The 23,487-nt window shown below is 45.5% G+C and overlaps 1 protein-coding gene across 3 annotated transcripts in view; it reads right to left on the bottom strand.

Annotated features, from left to right (window-relative positions):
• Nucleotides 1-23,487, bottom strand: part of ADAMTS17 (ADAM metallopeptidase with thrombospondin type 1 motif 17) — a 367,718-nt gene that overhangs the window by 173,922 nt on the left and 170,309 nt on the right. For all 3 annotated transcript variants that reach the window (XM_024232909.3, XM_063716750.1, XM_063716751.1), the window contains 2 exons: nt 9,085-9,225; nt 6,522-6,672 (listed from right to left, as the gene is read on the bottom strand). In XM_024232909.3, the coding sequence (XP_024088677.2) occupies nt 6,522-6,672; nt 9,085-9,225 (292 nt within the window). The remainder of the gene's footprint in view (nt 1-6,521; nt 6,673-9,084; nt 9,226-23,487) is intronic.

Consider the following 23,487-nt stretch of genomic DNA (forward strand, 5'->3'; position numbering starts at 1 on the left):
CAACTCCTCAGCACTGGTGTGGCTCACAGTTTTATTCCCTTGGCAGTGTCCAGCCTCTGTCATATTTCATCATTTTTTGTCTCATAATATACTTAAAGTTCTAGAAAATTTTAAGATAAAAGATACACAGACATACACACACATCCCCCAAAACTGCTGCCCCATTAATGCTCAGGTGCTTTTCTAAGCTGCCCTCAGGCTCTGCACACAGGAACACCAGTGAGGGGCTTACCAGTTCTCAGCAATGGTCTTTGGGGGGGCCCAGGGCTTGGGAATATGAATAGTGTTCTCAATTCCTACATATGAATGGGGTTAAGAGAACAGAGTCCTACAAATTTTTAGAGTTTTAATTCCTTCACCCCTAAAATTACTGACTATGAACATTTTTCTTTCGTTTTACAGCATCTAGCAAATAGTAGTATTTTTCATATTAAAGGAGGCCAACATTGGTTTGAAGAATATTATTGAGAATTTTGCATCGAAGTTCCCTCTGAAGTAACTGCAGGCACCTTAAGATGTCATGAAATTACTGGTGTGACTGCTGATGAGAAAACTGGACCATTAGTGCTGTTTTTCTGGAGATACAGGATGGTCATGGGGCCTGCCTCACAAAGACACACATCTAAATTGAACATGTCAAGAACCCTAATGTAATGAGAACTGTATACGTTTATTAATGGAATGGAGTATAAATGGTTAATATGCATTTATGATCCATCCTGACGTGATCTGTTTCTAATGTGCTTAATCACAGGAATAAGCAATATATGATGACATTTTCTTTTCTTTCTTGGCATATTAGCTAAAACTCTATTGTTATGTATTGGTTGCTTTACAGTTGACACTCTAATCTTTAACTCATCACATTCTGCCTTTATGTAAGATTATTCCAGGCTGGGCGCAGTGGCTCAGGCCTGTAATCCCAACACTTTGGGAAGCTGAGGCGGGGGGATCACTTGAGGTCAGGAGTTTGTGACCAGCCTGGCCAATATGGTGAAACCCCGTCTCTACCAAAAATACAAAAATTAGCTGGGAGTGGTGGCGCACACCTATAATCACAGCTACTCGGGAGGCTGAGACAGGAGAATCGCTTGAACCTGGGAGGTGGAGGTTGCAGTGAGCTGAGATCGAGCCACTGCACTCCTGCCTGGGTGACAAGAGTGAAACTCCATCTCAAAAAAAAAAAAATTATTCCACCTCATACATAGTACAAAAACTGTGTAACAGTATACAATTATGCATCACTCAACAATGGGAACACGTTCTGAGAAATGCATCAGGCAGTCCTTTCATTGTGCAAACATCATAGAGTGCACAAACCTAGACGGCATAGCCTACTACACACCTAGGCTCTGTGGTGTAGCCTATTGCTCCTAGGCTACAAACCTGTATAGCATGGTACTGTACTACTACTACTACACCACTGCCTGCTGTAGGCAACTGTAACACAATGGTGTTTTGTGTATCTAAATATCGAAAAGGTATAGAAATATGGTATAAAAGGTTAAAAATGGTACACCTCTACGGGGCAGTTCCATTATAATCTTATAGGATCACCATCATGTATGCAGCTGATACTGACTGAAACGTCATGATGAGGCGCACGAATGTGCTTCCATTTCTCCCTTTCTGGCCTTTGTACGAATGTCACACCTTTTACTTTTACGTATGTCAAAAACCCTTAACGAATGTATTAGTTTCCCACGACAAATCTGTATTAGTTTCCTGTTGCTGCTACTACAAACTTAGAGGCTTAAAACAACACAATTCTCTTATAGTTCTGGATGTCAGAAGTCCAAAATCAGTCTCACTGAGCTAAAGCCAAGGTGTCAATAGGGCTGGTTCCTTCTGCGAGGCTGTGAGGTTTCCTTGCCTTTCCAGCTTCTCACGGCTGTTGCATTCCTTGGCTCATAGCCCCTTCCTTGCATCACGCTGACTTCATGCTTCTATTGCTACATCTCCTATTACTCACTCTGATCTCCTGCCTCCTTCTTAGTAAGGACTCTTGAGTACACTGGGCCACCCAGATAATCCAGGACAATCTCCCCATCTCAAGATACGTAGCCACACCAGCAAAGTCCTTTTCACCATATAAAGTAACATTCACAGGTGCTGAGGATAGGACATAAAGATCTACCACAATTATATTCTTACTGTTTTTCATAAAACACAGTTGTTTAAATGATCAATGATCTTTTGAAGACTTTGAGTATATCTAAATCTATCATATTTGCCCACGAAATTACTACTTCCAGGGCTCTTCATTTCTTTGTGTAGATCCATATTTCCACCTAGTATCATTTTCTGCAGAAGATTTCCTTTAATATTTCTTATAATGTGGGCCTCTTGGTGATACATTTTTTTCAGTTTTCAGAAAAACTGCATTTCACATTTAATTTTGAAAGACATTTTTGCTGGGTATAGAATTGTAGGCTGACAGCCTTTTTTATTTTAGTACTTTACAATGTTTCTCCATTGTCCCTTCACTTACACTGCTTCTAATGAGAGGTGTACTGTCAGTTTTACCTTTATCTGTATATAACTTATCTTTTTTTCCTCGGGCTCCTTGAAGATTTTCTCCTTTTCACTACTTTCAAACAATTTGATTATAATGAGTATTTTTCCAGATTTCTTCATGTTTCTTGTGAATTAGGAGATGTGGATGCTGCACAGGTGGGCAGGGGAGGGTACCAGATTGTCATTTTAAAGAGGGTAGTCAGAGTAGGCCTCATTGAGAAGCAAAAAACCAAAAAACAGAACTCAAAAATGGTGAGGGAATTAGTCATGTGGATAACTGAGAGAAGAGTGCAGGGAGGAGGAAACAGCCAGCATGAAGCAACTGTGTCCCTGGTGGGGTCCAAGAAGAATAGGAAAACCAGTACAGCTGGAATAGAGTAAGTGCAGGGGCATAGGGCAGGATGAGGCCCAGAAGGAAGAAAGGAGGGGGCACACACCCGCACCAGCAAGGCTGCATTGCAGGGAAGAATTGAGGGATAACAGCATATGTATGCTCTCCTGCCATACCCAACATCAACCACAACAAAGTCCTACAAAAGTAGGGAAGGCACAGACTGTCGATACAGCAGGGCCTGGAGCCCTGAAGTGTGGCACCGTCTTCACCTGGATTTGACTGATACATGTCCCAGGCCTAGGGCAGCATGCCCCAAGTCCTTGGTTCTCAAAGGGTTCACAGGGAAGCATCTGGTCTTCTGTATTTTCTTCCCCAAAAGAGTATGAGTGTGTTGGATAGAGTTCAAATAATCAGTATGTCAGTATGTTCAGTTCTTTGTCCTCCATTTTAAAGTTTAACTTCCTCGTAGTTTCCATAAACAACCTTTTCCACCAGTTTTAATCAGTAGTTCACATCTGTTCCCCTGGTCACCTGCTCCGTCCTGATTCATCCTGGTCACCTGCTTTGACCCGAGTCACCCCTGGTCACCTGCTCTGACCTGAGTCACCTTTAGTTCCCTGTTCCTAACTGTTTTTCCCACCAAACTGCTCACCCCACCACTCTGGCTTATACCCTTGCTCTCTTTAAAATAGCCTATCAGAATTAGCTTAGACTGTGCGGTCCAATCCTAGCCAAAAGGGGAATAACACAGCAGTAGGGGCTACCTGCGTCAGGAATAAGAACCCCTTCCCCTCCCTTGTTCAGGTGTGCTCTCGCCATTGCTCCATCCATGAGTCACACTTTCTATCTTTTGCTGAGAAAATTCTTTGAGTGCTAGTTCTTCTTTTCGGCACTGAGGAACAAGCATTTGTTTCTAACAATCGTGACATTTTCTCCAGCGTGCACAGTCACTGCTACCGCACAGTCAGATTCCTCTAAAGGAAGTGTCACTAGCTTTGCAAGCAGGACAATCACCAGTGACCAGCTGAGGCTGGTGACCACCAAGGGGACTGTCATTCCATCACTCCCTTAAGAAATCCTTTCTGCTAGTTATTGGAGAGGGAAAAACACACTTATTTTATTGCTGGTGAAACTCTCAAGGCAAAAGCAAGCAGGAAAACATATTTTGCAGTTCCTTGGGAGCCCAGGAATAAATGTTCAGCTTCGATGTAAAAGGCACATGGGAAGATCTCACTTGATATGCATTTGGATTTTGAGCTTCTAGGGAGAAAGGAGTCACAAAGCTGAGCGAATCATTGCTTGTTGCCCTCTAACTGAATTCCTCTAATGAAAAGATGATTCTGAAGGAAAATAAAATACCACACCCCCTGCCTCCTCTCTTTGGGGTCTGTCTTTGAATGACAGTAGCTTTCCTTTCCTCCCTCAGTAACAGATACCCCTGGGCTCGCTTTCCAGCCCACCCCTTTCCAGCTGGGTGAGCCTGGCTTGTTTCCTAATCTCTCTTAGCTTCTATATTCTCATCTGTTAAAATGGGGTTAAAAGCCCTTGCCTTTGGGGTTGCAGTCAGGGTTGTGTGTGACAGAGCAAGGACAAAGTCCAGCCTGGGAGACTGTGAGTCCCCAGTACAAGTGTCTCCCTCCCTCTGTCCCTCCTCATCCAACTGGGATGTAAATGCTTGGCTCCTAGAAGGGAAAATAGCTCCAGCTCTCATGGAGCAGGCAGTCTCTGCCCAGCCCTCACCCCACTTAACCCTGCCCTGTAGGACCAGCTCAGCCCGGCCCGCCACATCTCACTGGCACTGCGGAGGACTCCACAGTGGGCAGAGTGACCACTCTGTCACTTGACTCAGCTGGGCACTATCCACTTCCCCAGCCCCTGTGTCTGGGGCCCTTTTCTCTGCTCGACGTCCTCCCTGGTTATCCCATCCACACAATCTCATGCTGTCTCCACATCATCAAGGGACTCCCTGAAACCTGCTCTTTCCTGGCATCTCGGTGCCATCCACACACTGCAGGGACTGAAGAGGCAGACGGGATGCCTCTTGGCAGGCACCGTGTCACTGTGTATGTACATGAGAGCCTTCACGCTCGAGCCACAGTGGCTGATGGTGAGTCTGGGCACCGCTGCAGGATGCTGGGAACGACCACATCCTAGGGCCCATCACATCTCCCCATGGAGGTGTCCTTCAACCCTGCTGCTGGGGGCAGGAGGTACAGGCATCCAGTGGGAGGCTGACATGGGTGACAGCTTCCCATTGGTCTCTGGAGGGGACTCTCGCAGGCATGCTCCCCAGGGGAATGGCAGGGCAGAATCAGCACTACAGTGTGGATAAACGTCTTTTGGGGAAACAGCCAGTAGGAGGCAACAGCCTAGTTTTAAGGAGCTGCCCTTTTTTGCAACCCCAAAGGTGGCAGGCAATGCCCCACCTGCAGGTTCTCCCAATTTCCTAAACTAACTTAGACAGGAAGCACTCAAGAGGCAGCATCTGTCTCCAGGAGTCCGGGCTAATGGGCACTGGGACCGCATCCTGGAGGCAGCCTGCATGTACCTGTGTGCCTTGGTGCTGCTCCCGAGTGCTTGTTCCAGGAACCTGCCCAGCCATCCACACATCCTCCTTGGGACCAGGTGTACTTCTGAGTGCCAGTGCTGGAACAGCTCTCCCTCAGGCTGACCACTTGCTGTCTGGCTGCTGAGTTCCACATAACCCTAGCTGGTTCCCCTACTTCTGTCCTCCTTCTCCACAGGATGGTGCAGGCTCTGCTCCCCTAGCCCTGTCACTGCCAGGGCCAGGTGGACCACAGGCTCCTGGCCTTCCCCTGTGGCCAGGGCCTTCCCTGTCTGCTACACAGATGGCCACAGGCATGGAGACTGCCCTGCCCTGGGTACCCACATGCCCCTCTTGGCACCCCCCACCCATAAAACCAGCCAAGCCTACAGACCTTGCTGTTTGCATCATGGTGAAAAAGTGTGCACGTGGGGGTGAATGAGACTTGAGTTCAAATCCTCTACCTACTAACCAAGCCATTTTCAATGTTTGCTTACTTTGACTTGGTGTTGCCATCTGTAAACCAGGGACAGGATCTCGGGAGCTACGGTGAAGACTAATTGGGATCACACATGTTGGAAGCGTTAGTACCAAACACACAGGCATTGCTCAATAAGCGGTAACTGTTTAATGGGGTTATTATCATATAATCAATTTATTACTTGTTAAATTTTCCCAATTTGATACACTCAAATGTTTCATAGTTTTAACCCTCTTGTAGATCCATGCAGGGTTTGAAGTCAGGCAACAGTGTCCTGCGTCTCTAGTGTCCTAAGGTTTCCATATTAAAATGTTAGGCTACCAGAGTCAGTGGTAACCCTAAAGCATTCCCCTGCAAAAGTGCCCATGTGGGGGACTGTGTGCAGATGTGTGCCTGCAATTGCACGTGTAGGTGTGTATGTGTGTATGGCTATATGGGGTGCACATGTGCAAATGCCTGTGAGGGTGTGTTTATGCATGTCTCTGTATGCGAACATGTGTGTGCATATACATGTATACGTGTGCTTGTGTGTGTATGTGCATGTGCTGAGTGTGACTGCCCATGTCCTCCAGCAGAAGCCAGACCTGCTGTGGGAGGGCTGGATCCATGCTCTGTCCCGAGCCAGCCCTCCCACGGCTGCTTACCTCCATGTTCCTGCAGAAGGTGGCGTTGGTGCCGAACAGGATCTGGCACTGCTCGTTGGCACTGTAGTGCATGCCCGGCAGCTTGTGCGGGAGGCGTACCGTGTGCTGGCTTCTGGGGTCCGTGACTAGCAAGCACGTGCTGACTTTTGACCTGAAACAGCCGAGAGGCAAGGTGACTTGCAAATGTGCTGCCTAGGTTTTTTTTTTTTTTTGAGTTTTCAGTCACTGAGAAGAAGGCACCTCTACGTTCCTTATGGAAAAAGGATGCAAGCACTGGACACACAGACTGTGCTTTTTTGCTGTGCATTCCTCTTTTCCACAAGGCCAAATGTGAATCTTCGCTCTGAAGGCAACAAGAACCTGCAGACTCGGGAGGGGCGCAGGAACGACATCCACAAGGCCGATGGAATTTACTGGGGAGTTTGAAAGCTTTCTTTGATGAAAATGATTTTGGAATAGATTATCGTATTTCCTTAGACTATGGCTTTGAGCAAAAACGACCACGAATAAAGAACAAGTATAAGTTAGACTTGTTTTACTTTAAATAAAATCAAAGTGCTTATTTCCAACTCTTCAGGTTCTCTTCGAGTGCTTGTGGGACCCTCGGTGTCTCACTTGACCACGCTATCCCTAAAAGCCACTGGCAACACCTGCTGAGGACTTCAGGGTTTCAACTGGGATGGGAGCATTCATTTACAATAAGAGGTGCGTCTCTAAAAGACTGAACTGGGGGCTGGGTTCGGGGGCTCACCCAGTAATCCCAGCACTTTGGGAGGCTGAGGTGGGTGGATCACTTGAGGTCAAGAGTTCAAGACCAGTCTGGCCAACATGGGGAAACTCCTGTCTCTACTAAAAACACAAAAATTAGCCAGGCATGGTTGTAGTCCCACCTGTAGTCCTAGCTACTTGGAAGGCTGAAGCAGAATTACTTGAACTCAGGAGGCTGAGGTTGCAGTGAGCCAAGACAGCGCCACTGCACTCCAGCCTGGGTGAGACAGCGAGACTCTGACTCATAAATAAATAAATGAATAAGTGAACTGGGGATTGCGAGGCTCTGGCTCTAAAGGAGGTTACTTACTACAATGCTTTTATTTCTCAATTTCTAAAGGCAGATGGTTTAAGGCAGAAAACCCAGTCACTTGCTAAGATTCTTAAGGAAAGAGCTGCATGAACACAAGACACAGACTGATCCTGGTTTACTTCTTCTGGGCTCAGACACACACTACTTGTCACCAGTGGGACCAGTGCTGTGTACATAAGCAAATAAAAACACCCGATCTTGGCCGGGCACGGTAGCTCACACCTGTAATCCCAGCACTTTGGGAGGGCGAGGCAGGCAGATCACCTGGGATCAGGAGTTCGAGGCCAGCCTGGCCAACATGGCGAAACCCCATCTCTACTAAAAATACAAAAATTATCTGGGTGTGGTGGCACATGCTGGTAATCTCAGCTACTGGGGAGGCTGAGGCAGGAGAATTGCTTGAACCTGGGAGGTAGAGGTTGTAGTGAGCCAAGATCGCACCACTGTATTCCAGCCTGGGAGACAGAGTGAGACTCCATCTCAAGAAACAAACAAATAAAACAAAGAAACCCACCCCATCTTGTGGCCATGACCCTTCTGGGTAAAGCGAAATAACATCAAGGGGCTCACAGCATTTCCTAATATCTGTGGTATCAAATACTCAGTGGGAAGTAGACTACATGAAAAGTAATGAGTGCATTTTTAAGCTGGTTTACCACTGAACAATTTCCCCATGAACAGGGAACGTCATGAAAAAAGACCCAGGATGGCACCTTTGCCACTACATCCTGAATTCATCGGGTACTTGAATGTGTTACTGGACTGAGAAGCTCCATCTGCAGGTGAGACTCACCGACTCACTGCCGTCTCCCAGGGTGCATGAATTAATACGGCTAAGTAGTTCAGTGACCAGGGTCTGCATAGTCACTCTGTAAACCCAACCCTGAGGTCTTGACACTAAGGGACCCGCACCGTCCACGGGTACAGACTGTGACAAAGGTCTGAAATCAGATGGCCGATTCTTCCACAGAAATCTGAGAATGGAAGAGTGCAGACACCTTCTGGGAAGAAAGTAGCAGTGAGATAAACACAGCCCTCCCCTCCCCAGAGGTGAGGAAGCTGAGCAAACCCACCCCTCATCCCCCAGCAAATTCACTCCCTCTCTAGGGCAGCGGCCTTCATCTCCACACCAGGAAATGCTCCATTCTGCAGCAGCCCAGGGGCGCCCCAAGGTGACCACACAGTCACAGCACTGCAGAGGAATGAAATGGGTTTCTTTTCAAGACAGGGTGACTACACTGACATTTGAATCGATCGGCAATTATGTAATGATCACCCACTGTGCGCCCATCGCTGGAGCAGATGCACGTGGGAGATGTCCTTGCCATTATAGGACACTCTGTGCTGACCGCCACTTGAGGCTAGATGCAAATCCCAAAAGAGAGTCATTTCTCCACTTCACACTTGCTGAGACTCCAATACTTTCATCTTTTGGAAGTACTTTCGATTGCATTAATCCTATAGAATAATTCCAGGACTTACTTGAGGAAGTTTTCAAGGTCATCTCTGCTGCAGGAGGACCAAGAGAGGTCACTTGGGTTCCGGCCTTTCACCCACTCTCCCGACATGATGTGGGACCTGCCAGCGCAAGATGAGTGGTCATCGTCGTGGTTCATGCCCAAGCTGTCCAAGAAGGAGAAGGAGAGAGGGATGCTTATGCTACAGGCTTCTCATTTCCAGTTCCTGGTGCTAGCGGACCATGCTAAGGTAAATCAAGTCTTAAAAACAAAAACTGATGTAAGGTGAAAGTGGTTCTCACACAGCAGACCCACAGTCATGTGTTTTCACAGAAATAGAGGCTGAGGATTTGCTTATTTAGTGAATGAAGATAAATTGAGCAAATGACAGACACTAATAGCATTCACTAAATAACAATAAATCAACAAAGTATATTAATTCTGATAATTAACTGTGACATGATAATTCTTAAACTCTACGCTTCTGATGGTTAGACTTGTTTTCTTACATTAAATATTCCAATGTTCATGGTTTAGGTGTTTCTGTTCCTTAGAGATAATTACTGTGCTAACGGGAATCACTGGGTACCATCCTAGACATTGACTTATAGAATGTTCTGAATCTAAGCCTTCGAACTCATTACAAAATATGGCTTTTCTATCTTTCACATCTATCAAGATCATACCTGTCACCTTCCCTATTCAGCTATACCTGAGAGATACCAGGATGCCTGTCTAGGCCTGGAGGACTCATCACACTGTGAGCTGAACAGTGATCTTAGCTTATACATGTGCCCTCACTGGGGTGAGCCAAGACATGAAACACACAAGATCCAGTGGCCCACAGTTTGCTGACCCAGAGTTCTTATGACCCAATGTGTATAAGGATGACCATCTTTCAACAATATCAGTGGAACAACAACAACAAAAAAGAACATGTGCTTTCATTCATTCAAAAATATTAGACACTTTCCAAGTGCCAGGTAACGGACCACAAGGAAAAGACCTCAAATCACTGCCAGCTTGGGAGAAGAGATGAACACTGACAGAGATAATGATAAAAGAGGTTTCTAAATTCTGCTCTAGAGCCACGTTTTCCGAGTTTGCTCATAGATGTCTGACCATCTTCTGTCAACTCCCCTGCCTGTTGCCTAATGGTGGTGTCTCCCGAACAGAAACCCATCCTGTCTTCTCTGCATGCCTGCAGGCCACCCCCACACCCTTTTGCCTACAGAGATGCTCCCCTGGCCAGCTCTCACGTGGAGTTGGATCAGCTAAAGTCACCCACGTCCTTTGGAGGATCCGCTGCCTGGCGCTCATGTGTTCTGGAACTTTGGGCTAGCGGGGCCCTCTCTGATCACCCACACGTGACTTCCCCATCAGTGGAGGGGGGCATCCTTACCAATCTTCCATTGTATTTATTCTTAAACCTACTGATGTCAGTGATACTTGTTATTTCAATTCATACATGTGGCTACACGTTGGGTTAACCAATGAAATATGGGGACAAACACCAAGTTGTTGTTCTCATGAAAACAGATTTAGCCAGTAGCTAGGACAGACTGCTGTCCAACTGGGTGTGGGCAAGACAACTGTGAAAGATGAGGAATAAATCATAAAAATCTGCTCCAAGGCTGCTTCATAAGTCTTTTACAATCCTTTTTATGTGTATACACACACACACACACACCCCCCCCCCCACATGCATATATAAAAGAAACTGGATTCAAATTCTCATTATAGGCATGCTTTGTGTGAGGAAGGTGTATTAGTCCATTTTCACACTGCTATAAAGTGTTTCACACTTGAAACTGGGCAATTTATAAAGGAAAGAGGTTTAATTGACTCACAGTTCTGCCAGGGAGACCTCAGGAAACTTACAATCATGGCAGAAGGTGAAGGGGAAGAAAAGACCTACTTCAGACGGTAGCAGGAGAGAGAAGCGCGAGCAAGGAAAATGCCAGATGCTTACAAACCCATCAGATCTCATGAGAGCTCTCTCACTATCACAAGAACAGCACAGAGTAAACCACCCACATGATCCAATCAACCTACCACCTGGTCCCTCCCTTGACACCTGGGATTACAATTCAAAATGAGATCTGGGTAGGGACACAGCCAAACCATATCAGAAGGTGACATGGAAGTCCAACTGGCAGACACCCATCCTCAAAGAAGAGGCTTTCCCTCTCCATTACAAAATTGGTGAAAAAAACTAATGTTTTTATAGCTTAAGTTAAAACAAAATGTCTAAGGCACCTACGTGTAATGTCTTGATATTTCTCCACTTGAATCCATTTTTTGCTTAATTGGTCAGTGAACAACTACAGTCATTCTGAAAAGGGAGAGTCTGCATCGCCACCTAGGTATAGATGGTCATATTTTTGCTTGGTCTGGGCCTCTATCAACCTCAGACCCTCCTGACTGGAGGCCCACAGGCTCTTTCAACTCACCCTATTTTCTCAGGGCAGCAGAAACTGGTGCAAAGCGAGCATTTGGCAAAAATATTTATTGAATGAATTATCTGTTTAATAGCGAAGAAAGTGCCAAAAAAATACTGGAGAACTCATATCCATGACAAGTGTGTTGATCTGGCATGGTGGCAGACTGCTCGGCAGAACGGCAAAAGCCACCTCTCGTTAGATTCAGTCTCGTCCTCATGCCTCGGTGTCAGGTATCCATCCAATTAGGGTTAAAGAAAGACTGAAGAAATTATCAGACAAATATGGCCAGTGAGAATAGTTTAGCTATATTCTTTTTTTTTTTTTTTTTTTTTTTGAGATGGAGTCTTGCTCAGTCGCCCAGGCTGGAGTGCAGTGGCACAATCTCCGATCACTGCAACCTCCGCCTCCCGGGTTCAAGCTATTCTCCTGCCTCAGCCTCCCGAATAGCTGGGACTAGAGGCACGCACCAGCACACCCAGCTAATTTTTGTATTTTTACTAGAGACAGGGTTTCACCATGTTGGCCAGGATGGTCTCAATCTCTTGACCTCATGATCCGCCCACCTTGGCCTCCCAAAGTGCTGGGATTACAGGCGTGAACCACCGCTTAATGGTCACTTTGTTGAATAAAGTGAGTTCTGTTTTTTCAATGCAATTACTCAGCTTTTTACTTTACTTTTGGGTGAGCAACAGAAAATGTTTATTTATATACAAGTGCATGAGAAAGCAATCTCCATCCAGCTTTAAAAAATCCTGTTACAAATAAAAAAGATTTTAAAAATATATTCATCCTTGGCACCAAAAAAATTCTTTTTACTTTCACTCTCAGTATGAATTCTTTTTTTGAGGTTCATTTTCCTTAACTGTATTTTATAGTGGTAAAAGCACTTCACATGAGAGCTGCCCTCTGAAGTTTTTAAGCTTACAATACAGTATTGTTGACTACAATTGCAATGCTATACAGCAGCTCTCTTGAGCTCCACTGAAACTCGATGCTTACTGATTAGCAGCTCCCCCTTCCTCCTCCCTCCAGCCCCTGGCAATACAAGCCCACTCTTTGATTCTATAAATTTGACTATTTTAGATGCCTTATGTAAGTGGAATCCTGCAGTATTTTTCCTTCTGCAACTAGCTTATTTCATTTAGCATAAAGTAACGGATTAAGTTTTAAAATATATAAGAAACTCCTACAACTCAATAGCAAAAAAACTAACAACCCAGTTAAAAATGGGCTAAAGACTTGAGAAGACATTCCTCTAAAGAAGACATACGAATGGCCAGCAGACACATGAAAAGATGCCCAACGTCACTAATCATCAGAGAAACACAAATCAAAACCCTGATGAGATACCACCTTACACCTCTCATGATGTTTACTATGAAAATACAAAACATGACAAATGTCTGTGAGAATGTAGAGAAATTAAAACCCCTGCATGGTGTTGGTAAGAATGCAAAATGGTACAGATGCTATGAAAAAAACAGTATGGAGATTCCTCAAAAAATTAAAAATAAAACTACTGTATGATCCAACAATTCTATTTCAAAATATTTATGCAAAAGAATTGAAACCAGAATCTCCAAGAGACATCACTCCCACGTTCAGTTACAGCATTATTCACAATAGCCAAGATATGAACCCAACCTAAACAGCCACTGATAGATGGATCAATAAAATGCAGTCTATACATACAATGAAATATTATTCAGTCTTAAAAAAGGAAATTCTGCAATATGCAACAACATGGGTGAACCTTAAGGACGTTATGTTAGGTGAAATCAGCTTTTTATTTTCTTCTACCTGGTAGCTTTTTCTTTCTCTATTTCATGTTAACTGTTGACGGAACTGATTGGTTTTTCAAGTACGCTTAGCAAAGGACACCAAAAGTCAACTATCTTAAATTTGACTTAGGGTTTGATTTTCTTTCTTTAAATGAAACTGGTGAGAGAGTTTTTAAATGAGAAGGTCTTCTGAAAGTTTTGATGATTTCAATGAACTCTGCCAAATGTACAGAGGTTATAGAAATAAAATGTCTCATGAAAAAAGTGGCTCCAGCTGCCATCTCATGGTGTAACCATTGCATGTGGACCAGGTCAAATTGCTATCTCCAGCCTTGGCAGGCATGGTCCTTATCAGCATTAACAATGTCTCTTCATAAGGGTCACAACTCACAGACCCTGGAGTCCTAGTCTGAGTCACAGACTAGAGTCTCTACTTGGAACATGATCTTGCACTTGGAAGCAATGAGGCAAATGCAAGGCCTTCACTGTATCAATGATGTGAAACATTCAGGAATGTAAGCCTAAGAGAAAGGAACGTTTTGCCTCTTAATGAACATGCATGGTTTCAGGAAGCCACAGGTTCTGGAACCATGAGCTGGGTTCCGGGGAAAATCATCTGGGAACTTACACAGAGGCTGCACTTGCCTGGGTCACTGCCCCTCAAATACCCCACTCAGAAAACCCATTTCTCCTGGAACAGCCCCCAAGTAAATAGGGTCTCATTAGCTGCAGTGTCAAACGTTACAAAATTTGCACATTCACCAAATGGATACAGCATTATCTTACTTTGAGAAATATTCAAGTCCCTTAAGGAAACAACTCTCCCTGTAGGCATTCTCTAAAACCTCTTTCCCTACCTTGGCCAGGATCAGAGGCATCTCCCACCTCAGGTAACGAGAACTTTTCAAACCTGGGGCACAGGTCGATGGAGGATCAACACATGAATTAATTATTCTAACTGTGCACTTGGACAAGCTGCTCGCACTCTCCCTGGCTGGGATCTCCTGGGCAGCTACCAGACGGGTTTTTCAAACATGGATGTTGCTTGGAAAAACTACAACGGGAGGAGACCCAAGCCCTGGGAGGATGGTCTCACCATTTATGGAAGAAAATTTCATGAGTTTTCTCAGTGGTCAACTTGGTTATCAAATGAAAGGGGCTCCTTCTTCCCACAGGGCCTCTTCTCCTGGCCAGAGAATCTGGTGATTCAGCAGACACACAGGATGGTTACAAAAGCACTCAGAAAAGATGGCTGTGCTGTTGGCAACTCCATATTCCTTACAGGGATCTGGCCGACTGAAGCACACCATGTCCAGTGAGCGTTTCACTCTGCCGGCCGAGAGGACTTCCCCAAGGAATGTTCCAGTCAGCAAAATCAGCCGAGTGGGATTCTTGGGTTTCTGGAGCTTGTCTCTAATATAGATCACGCTTGATCTGCTTTCAAATGTTTACACGCTAAGTGGCTCATCACTTTACAGTTTGATTAACTAGCATCGGACAGGGAGGAACCTAGATACTTGAGGCTGACATCAACTACTGTCTAGGCTATTTTTAGTTTAAATTAAAGATTACTTTGACTGAGAAACTCATGTTATTTTAAGTTTATGTCCCAGGGCATTTATTATTTCTGGCGACATTATATTTAACGAAAACGTGTGGCGTTAAGAATGCCCAGTAATTTTAACTTTCAGTGACTGTGGGGCTGAGGGCACAGATGGGCCTTGTGTCTCACGTGGCCCAGCTTTATCAGACACAGTCATAACTTCATGGCCTTGAGTTGATTTTATCTTAAAATAACATGCTGCTCTGTATTTGTTTTGGGAGACACAAAGCACACCATGCGGCGAGTTCTGAGAGGATTCCCACAGTGCTCGACCCCTCCTGGCTTCCGAATCTCGCAGGGGATGAGTAGGTGTTCTAGATGGAACCTCTGCCACTCTGGAAGCTTCAGCTTTACCTGGTTCTGAGCCTACCTGTCTCTCGGAAGCTTTGGGATTTTGATGTCAGATGTAGGAGTCAGGTCCAGCCTCACCTCAAAGTAGTCTTGGCTGAGTCTGTGGAATGAATCCCTGGAGTGGGAAGAAGAGCCTGGGCTCCCGTGAACACAGCCTCTCCATGGAAGGCTGACTCTAGCCCTACTTCCATAGCCCTGTGGGGACGCTGCCTGGCAATTCCTATTCAATAGATGTTTATTGACTTTGCAGTAACTGGAATGGCCCATGGCAGTTTCTAAGAAATAGTGGGCAGATGTGTATTTGTTATTGCTAATCAACATAACAATAATTAACAGGCCAGCTCTGCACCAGAGGGGAAATTCTCCTGTCAGTACCTCTTGTCAAGGACCAGATTGTGCCCCCAGTCTTGAGCTACTCAGAAATGCTACCTACAAGATTAAATGCCACTAGGGGATAACAGGCTGCACTCATTTATAGGTAGAAGAACAGAGTCAATTCCCATGATCATCAATAACCCCATTTACGGAGAACAAAACAAATAGGCAGCAATAGCATCAAAAGCCTCTCACTGCGGAGAAGGTATTTGTTTGTGTTTTGTACAGAAAAATGAGCCCACCAGCTTTCAGGGATTCAGCAATAAGGCAAACCCCAGAGTAGACTGGGGGTCACCATAGATTTAGCTATACTTCAAATGCACATGGTACTATGTCAGTAAGAATCATCCTAAAACAGTACAAAATTCGGAATCACCAACGGGTAAATAATGACCAATATAGTGTTGGTGTTCAGTGTATTTTTCTAGAATAGACAATATCATAGCAGGTAAATATGGATAATACTCATACAATATACACAGCCTCTCTAAGCTAACCAGAGTACTGAAATGACAAGCAAGCATTCAATTCTTGAATTTATATACATGGGATTCTGACGTAAGGTGCATGAGTCGGGTATAGCCTTCACTCAAAGTAGCCTTGCCTGTGTTTGTGTAGACGTATATACGTACATGTAAGTGTAGGTATATACCTGTCCTACATACCTATATATAACCATATAGGACATATATATATATAGGTATATACCTGTCCTATATGGTTATATAGGTATATAGGACAGGTATATACCTACACTTATATATACGTACATACATACACACATACATCTCCATACATTTAGAAGATTCACATCAAGTGAGCTTTTAACTTTTACCAAAAATTCAACTTGAGACAGATAAAGAGAGACAGAGAGAACAAAGCACAGGAGATTCTGTCCCCTATTCCAGTCAGCAAGCGTGTGTTTGCTTGTGCACACTGACACCCTGAGAGGGTGTGAGATAAAGTCATGTATCCACCCTTCTCTTGGGGTTTCCTGCTGCAAGCACCACGCCATGCTGAGGGTGACTCTGGTATTTCATGATCCACATTTTTTTTATACAACATAGGCAGGAGGTGTGGAGTCTTAATATTTGAAGTCTAAATTTTATAATTTTATTTAATAGGCAGGGTCTCATCCTATCACCCAAGCTGGAGCGCAGTGAGATGATCACAGCTCACTGCAGCCTCAAACTCCTGGCCTCAAGTGATCCTCCTGTCTCAGCTTCCCAAGCAGCTGGGATTACAGGTGCATGCCACCATGCTTGGCTAGTGAAGTTTAAATTCTATCTGATGCTCTAAGAAATGGCTGCTATTTCCAACAGTGGCAGGAAATCTGGGTATGAAGGATGTAGACAGACACAGTTGAATATGGTGCCTCCTAGGAAGTTTTCAAAGATCATTTGGACCATACTGTTTTCACCTTTCACCCTTACTTTAGACTCTCACTCTGCAAGGTGCAGTGCACTGGGCCGCTACCATTTTGTCTGAGCATTTCACTTTGTCTTCACAGCTTCCAGACAAAACAGGGATAGGAGCAGCCATCATCTTCCCCATTCTTGCTGAGCACCTTTGAAAGCTGTAAGAGTAGAGTGATTTGCTCAAGTCACACAGAAGAGCAGAATCTGCATTCCTGGCTGGCCTTCTTTCTCTGAAACCATCTTTCCCAGACAAGTTAACAGGATCAGGCACCAGGCCCTAGCTGCTTAGTCTCCCGTATTCAGCACACCCTCCTCCACCCCTGCACTCCAGGGACATGTGCATACACAGTGGCCAGCTCCAAGTCTCAGCCAGCCTCCAATGTCCTGAGGGCTTTGATGAGAAGGTGTCAGCAGCCAGGGAGGATGATACAAAGTACCCCTTCCCATCTAGAAGCATCCCTGGCTTTGCAGTCAGACCAACCTAGAAGAAAATGTCAGCTCTGCCTCTTGAGAAAGAAACATACCTCTGAGCCTTAGTTCCCTCATCTATGACTCAACAGGGATAATAATACTGAATGTCATTCATTCGTTCAACAAGTATTTGTTGAATGCCTTCTGCATGCCCGACACTGTTGTAGGCACTGAGAATACAGAGGTTACATTCTCTAAAGGAATAGGGTCGGGTCACATGGGAACACAGCCACCAAGTGCCTGGCAGTAGTAGGCACAGCAGAGAAGAACGGCCTTGCTGCTTCTAAGCACACACAGTCGCTTGAGCAAAGCAAGTTGCAGCCCCTCAAGCTGCAAACTCAGGTGTTCTCAGAGAGCTGTGGCCTAAGGAGGGAAGACATACTATAAGGCAGGTGGGCTGGTGGGGAAAGGAAAAGTTCCCACCCCACTTCAATGCCTTTATTTCCATTCTTTCTCTGCAATGAGCTAACAGAACAAAATGTCTGTTCTAGCAGATGTGGTTTAGGGACTGTGGTGAGACTCTTGGAGTAAAGCTTAAGTCTTAGAGGCCCACTGTTCTTGGTAAGTGGCTACCCCCATCCAGGACTGCAGACGCCCTCAGGACACCTCTGAAGGACAATCACTAATGACCACTCATCTATACCATGTGTTGCTCTCCATAGGAAGGGGATGAAGATGGTGGCCTAGGGCACAGCCTCCCATTCTTTTTGGCTCCCAACAGTAGATCTAGGTTTGAATGCGGCAGGCCACACTCCTCCTTGCTTCAGAGTGTATGCAGTAGCCTGGACTTGGTAAAAGCTCAAGGGACATTGGACTACAGGGCTGAAGCTCCCGCCATCTCTGTGAAATGCTGTTTTCTGGTCCTGATAGTTTCCATGGGCTCACCAGCTCCTGCCACTCTGATCTTGCTCCCACTTGAAAAAGACAATCCTTAGGGAGTGAGCTGGTCTCACCTTTCTCCACTCCATCAGCTCTTAGAGCACAGCTGGACACAGGACAGGGATCGATCAATGGCTTGACACAAAAGCAGCATATGAGCACCTAGGTCCAGGTAATGCACCATCAGCACATAGGACAGAGGCCACCCACAGTGTGCTTCCCCCACAATGCCTCATGTGCATGTCATGGCTTCATGATAGGATGGTCCCAATATGAACACGCAATGACACAGGCTCCCAAATGAGTGGCACCTGCTTGGGAGGTTCCCATTCTCCTTCCCACAATGGCCTCACTGCTTAGAGCATCCAAAAATGCATCTAGAGCCAATGCAGGCAAATGGCTTTATGACTTGAATAGACTCTGAGTCAAAGATTTGAAATATTTCACAGAAAAGAAACCCATCAAATTATGTTAGTTTCTGACCTGGGAAACCATTCTATTGTGAAGGGCCATGCTAAAGCTGATTCCAGTTAGAAATTCTGAAGATGTTTAGAATGATGCCTTAACGATGGAATAAGAATATAGCCTCCCCAGGTGATTAGAGGGAACAATGCCAATTCAGGTGAAAAGGCTGTAGGGTGTTAAGAAAAACCTCTGCCCCCTCATCAGGACAAATAGAGGGAGTAGAAGCAACGAACCAATTCTTTTTCCTTTCTCTCTTTAGTCTTTTTTTTTTTTCTGGAATGACCTTGGGTATTTTGAGAACTTTATTCTTCCCTATGATTTTAGTTTGTCAATTCTATAAAAAGTCATTCTAATTTGGGATTGCACTGAATACACTGATTAATTTGGGGAGAAACTGCATCACTAGAAGTTTGAGTCTTGCCATCTTAGGACATAGGGCACCTCTTCATTTTGCCAGGCTTTTTTTGAATGACCTTGGCAAACATTTTTAGTTTGCATGATGACAGTCTTACATTCCCTATTAGCATCATTCTTGGGTATTTCATATCTTTGGTTGATACTGTGAATAAGATCTGCTTTTTATTCTTTTGTAATTATTGCTTGTACATAGGAAAACTACAGATTGCAGCATGTTGGTCTTATGATGCAATATCATGGTGAACATCTACTGGTTCCAATGGCTTTTCAGATTATTCTTTTATAATATATAGGCAATCCTCATTTTGCCTCATCCTTTTCTATATTTCTTATTTCTTGCCTTATGAAATTGAACATGACTTCTAAAATAATATTAATTATCAGTTACAACATGGGCACCCTTGCCCTGTTCCCATATCGACTGGAAATGCTACTAATGTTTGCACGCTGAATACATTTGCTCCAGATTACTCATAGGTAGGTAACCTTGATGAGGTTAAGGAAGCTTTCTTGTAAATAATCATTTGTAAAGCCTTCCTTGCTGCTACAGTGCAATAGTCCAAGGAGAAGGAGATCATGGTTAAAGACCTGACAATAATTATTATGGGGGTGTTAAGCAAGGTTCCTAAACTCCTGGGCTTGTTTTCCTAGGTGAGAGATGAGGGGCATGAACCAGGTGGCTATTAAAAGGTTTCCAATCTAGAAGGGAATAACTTCATGATTCTTGATCTAGAAGGCTGGGCACAATTTAAGGTGTAGTTGTTCTTCATTCTTTCAAGAGTAGATTGTGCACCATCTTGCACCAGGCATTTTGCAGAGCACCAGGCCCAGAGCAGTGAGTGACACACAGCCTCTGCAGGAAGCCCATGACCTGGTGGGGATCACAGAGAAATCAGCAGGCTGTTGGGTTGTAGCCTAGGCCAGTGCTGTTCAATAAAACTTTCTGCGATGATGGGAAAGTCTCTATGTGGGCTGCCTGATATTGTGGCCACTGGCCACATGTGGCTACTAAGAGTTTGAAATGTGCTAGTGTGACTGAGGAACTAATTTTTAATTAAGAGAAATTTAAATAGGCACAAGTGACTACTTGCTAGCACCCAGACCACACAAGCGTAAGTGAGATCCTGATTGGCTAACTTGAGGTGGGAGCCCTGGATATCATCTCATTGGATATCATCATAGTATATCTTTGCCCACAAATTACTTATAGATACTTGGAGAAATAACCCAATCTCATAACACAGCTGGAGAACAATTAGTGGCCAGGTGTAGACATCAGGAGCTGAAAGCGTGGGCATTCAGAAAAGGGAGCCCTTTGCCTGTTATCACGTACTGACTCTTCACGTGATCTTAATTTGCACCCAGTTTACCCTCCAAAATGGTCGTGCGGATGCTGTCATCAGTGAAAACCCTCCAAATTCCAGGGCTGCTGTGAGTTTCTTAGAAGTGAAGAATCAGAACCAAAAGTTCTTTGCACAGCATCCAAGTGAAGGAAAAACCACCAGCCTGCACTGTGTGCTTTGGACAGTGATAGGATGCTGGAGTGCAAATGTGACCTCAAGCAGGAAGGGGGACTCCCGAGGCACCTTCTTATGGATGGCATGCAGTGTAATTAAACCTAGGATCTTCTCAGTTTCTAATGAATTTAGTCAAAGAATGTGCTTTCATCTGCTAAAAAAGTGCATGGCGGAATTTAATGCAGCAGAGCAAGGGAGATAATTATACTGCGAAAAGGTCTTGTAAGGCTCTCCTTAGGTTTTTAAAGGACGATAATTTATGGAGAAAACCTAATTTTTACTTAGGAAGACAAATTTATGAAAGCACTGAGCTCTTCTGAAACTACCCATGGACATGATGAATGTCACAGGGCTCGAGCTGCTCTCCCTTCTGGGGTCTGCTCTGGCCCAGGACACAGAAATGCTCCTGGCAAAAAAAACCCAGATGACCTGCCAGAAAGTGGCGAAGCCGTGTAAACCTCCCACTCTAAACACCGCAGGACGAACAAGGGGGGTACGTGTTGGCTTTTTGGGACTCCTGTTCCCCCTTCAAGTCTGCGGTGGGCTTTCCTCAGGCCCCACTGTGTCTGTTAGAGGCAGGTGTGCAGACAGGGAGGGCTCCGAGGATGCAGCTCGTGGCTCCATTCGCCTCTCCTGGTCTGCCAAGGGTGCACTGTGAACGATGGGAGAAGCCACCTCCTGGATTTTGGTTTCAGGGTGGCTCTATCAGTAGACCATGTGCACGGCTTATTAAGCAAGAACACAGCAGAACTGAAGAGTACTAAGTGCTTCTCTTTAGAGAAATGTACTCCCAAGGTTCTGCCAGGGAAAGACTGCTGGAGCGGAGCACTGTCAGTATCATGGAACTTTGTTGAAGGAAACAGGGCGATTTGGTGAGAATAAGAATATGCTTTCTGCTTCTGAGCCTAGAGAGTAATTCATCTAATGGTGCTGCAGACACAGGGCTGGGACAGGGCAGGAAATGGAAAGACAGCTAAAACCTTCTGAAGATGAAAACCCCAGGCTAACACAGTCTACCCTCCAGATGTCGAGGAGGAACTTGCTGCTAACAGTGCATAGCAAAAATTACGTGTAAGCGGAGAGCAATTTCTCAGTTTTAGGGAAATCTAGAGCCACTCCAAGTCTTAAGTATCTGTTTCTTGCGGAGTGCTACAGAGGCAAGCACATCAGAAGGTCAAGGCAAATCTCCCCATTCAATGCAACCTCTGGGGTCTGCAACACCAAGCTCTGTGGGTTGGAGGATGTGATTCTTTCCCTTCCCATCCCCAGCCCCGCAACAATGTCCTCCACCCAGGCTACCTGTCTGCTCCTACCCTCCCGTTGATGTCCCTGATTCAGAGGAACCTCCCCCTGCCCCCCAGGTGCTTTGTATTTTAACATCATCTGCCTTAGCACATTATCCGGAGGAGTGACTATAATGGAAGATGTGTTGGGCATTGTGGGGTGGTGGTGGGGGCAGGCACGGTAAAAATGATGGTGGTATCACCACTGTGGGCTGTGTTCATCATATTCCCTTAGAGGCGGGGATTCACACACTCCTGGTCTGTGAAGGTTGCTACTCATTCAGGTCAGAGCCTCGGGAAGCCCAAGGCATTCAGAGGGCCTGAACAGATACCCCAAATTTCTTCCATTCATGCTCTTATCCACCCACCAGCACAGCTTCCACTGCCCGTCACATACCAGGCATGATGCTAAGCACTTGTGTGCGCATGGAACATGCACCTGAGGTACAGGCAAAGGTGGAGCCACCCCTCAACACAGATGCCAAATGGGATGCTGAGAGTGGGAACAATACTGACAGAGCAGAGAAAGGAAATACTCCACAAGGGGCACTCATGCCCACCAAGTGGGGAGTACCTGGGAAAGAGAACTGTTTTCAATGTGACAATCACTACTCATTACATATATTATCTCATGAATTATTATTCTTCTATGTCACAGATGAGGGAACTGAGGCCAGGAGAAGTTGGGAAGCTTGCCTGAGGTAATTGGCCAAGCACAGTTTGAGCCCGGGCAGCCCATGCACTGAACCTCCATACATGGTCCAGTCATTGAGGATGCAATTGCCCCCACACTCAAACGAGAGCAAAGAACTGGTACCTGCTAACCTGTGCGGAAGTGGCCACGTGGAGGCTGGGAGCCCTCAGGTACTGTGAACTGCATGCTCAAAACCAGCAGGAAAATCCCTCTTGGGGTTAGAGGTGGAGAGCTGGGGGCATCTGGTCATGGGGCACTGGGACTCGCCTGCAACACAGCATGGATGCGGCTTTGGGGAGAACAGGTGTTGAGAAGCAGCTACAATCTTCATGGACCAGCTTGAAGCAATGACACCTCTGTTCTCCAGGGCCACTCCTGGGGGCACTCGGAGTCCCAGGGCATTCGGGGGGGGGGGGCGGGGTTCAGGGTTGGTTCCCTTCTTCCCGGACACCTCTAGTCTCTTATCATAAGTACAGGTCCGAGATGCTACCTGTGCCTACCCTCTGACTTTCCCACATACACCCGAGGCTAGAAGAGGAAGCCCGATGTGACTGGCACCATGAGATGCCACGTGGACACCAAGTCCTCATGGGCTTGGGAAAGATGGCAGGGGGCATGGGGTGGGGGTAGAGAACTTTGAATTCTTTGTGACATTCATCCGTCCTCCCCTTTTAGTTACCTTAAACTTTTGTACATTAAAAACATATTGCCAGGAGACTGCTACAGAATG

The sequence above is a fragment of the Pongo abelii genome, chromosome 16, assembly GCF_028885655.2.
Source record: "Pongo abelii isolate AG06213 chromosome 16, NHGRI_mPonAbe1-v2.0_pri, whole genome shotgun sequence".
Classification (NCBI taxonomy): Eukaryota; Metazoa; Chordata; class Mammalia; order Primates; family Hominidae; genus Pongo; species Pongo abelii.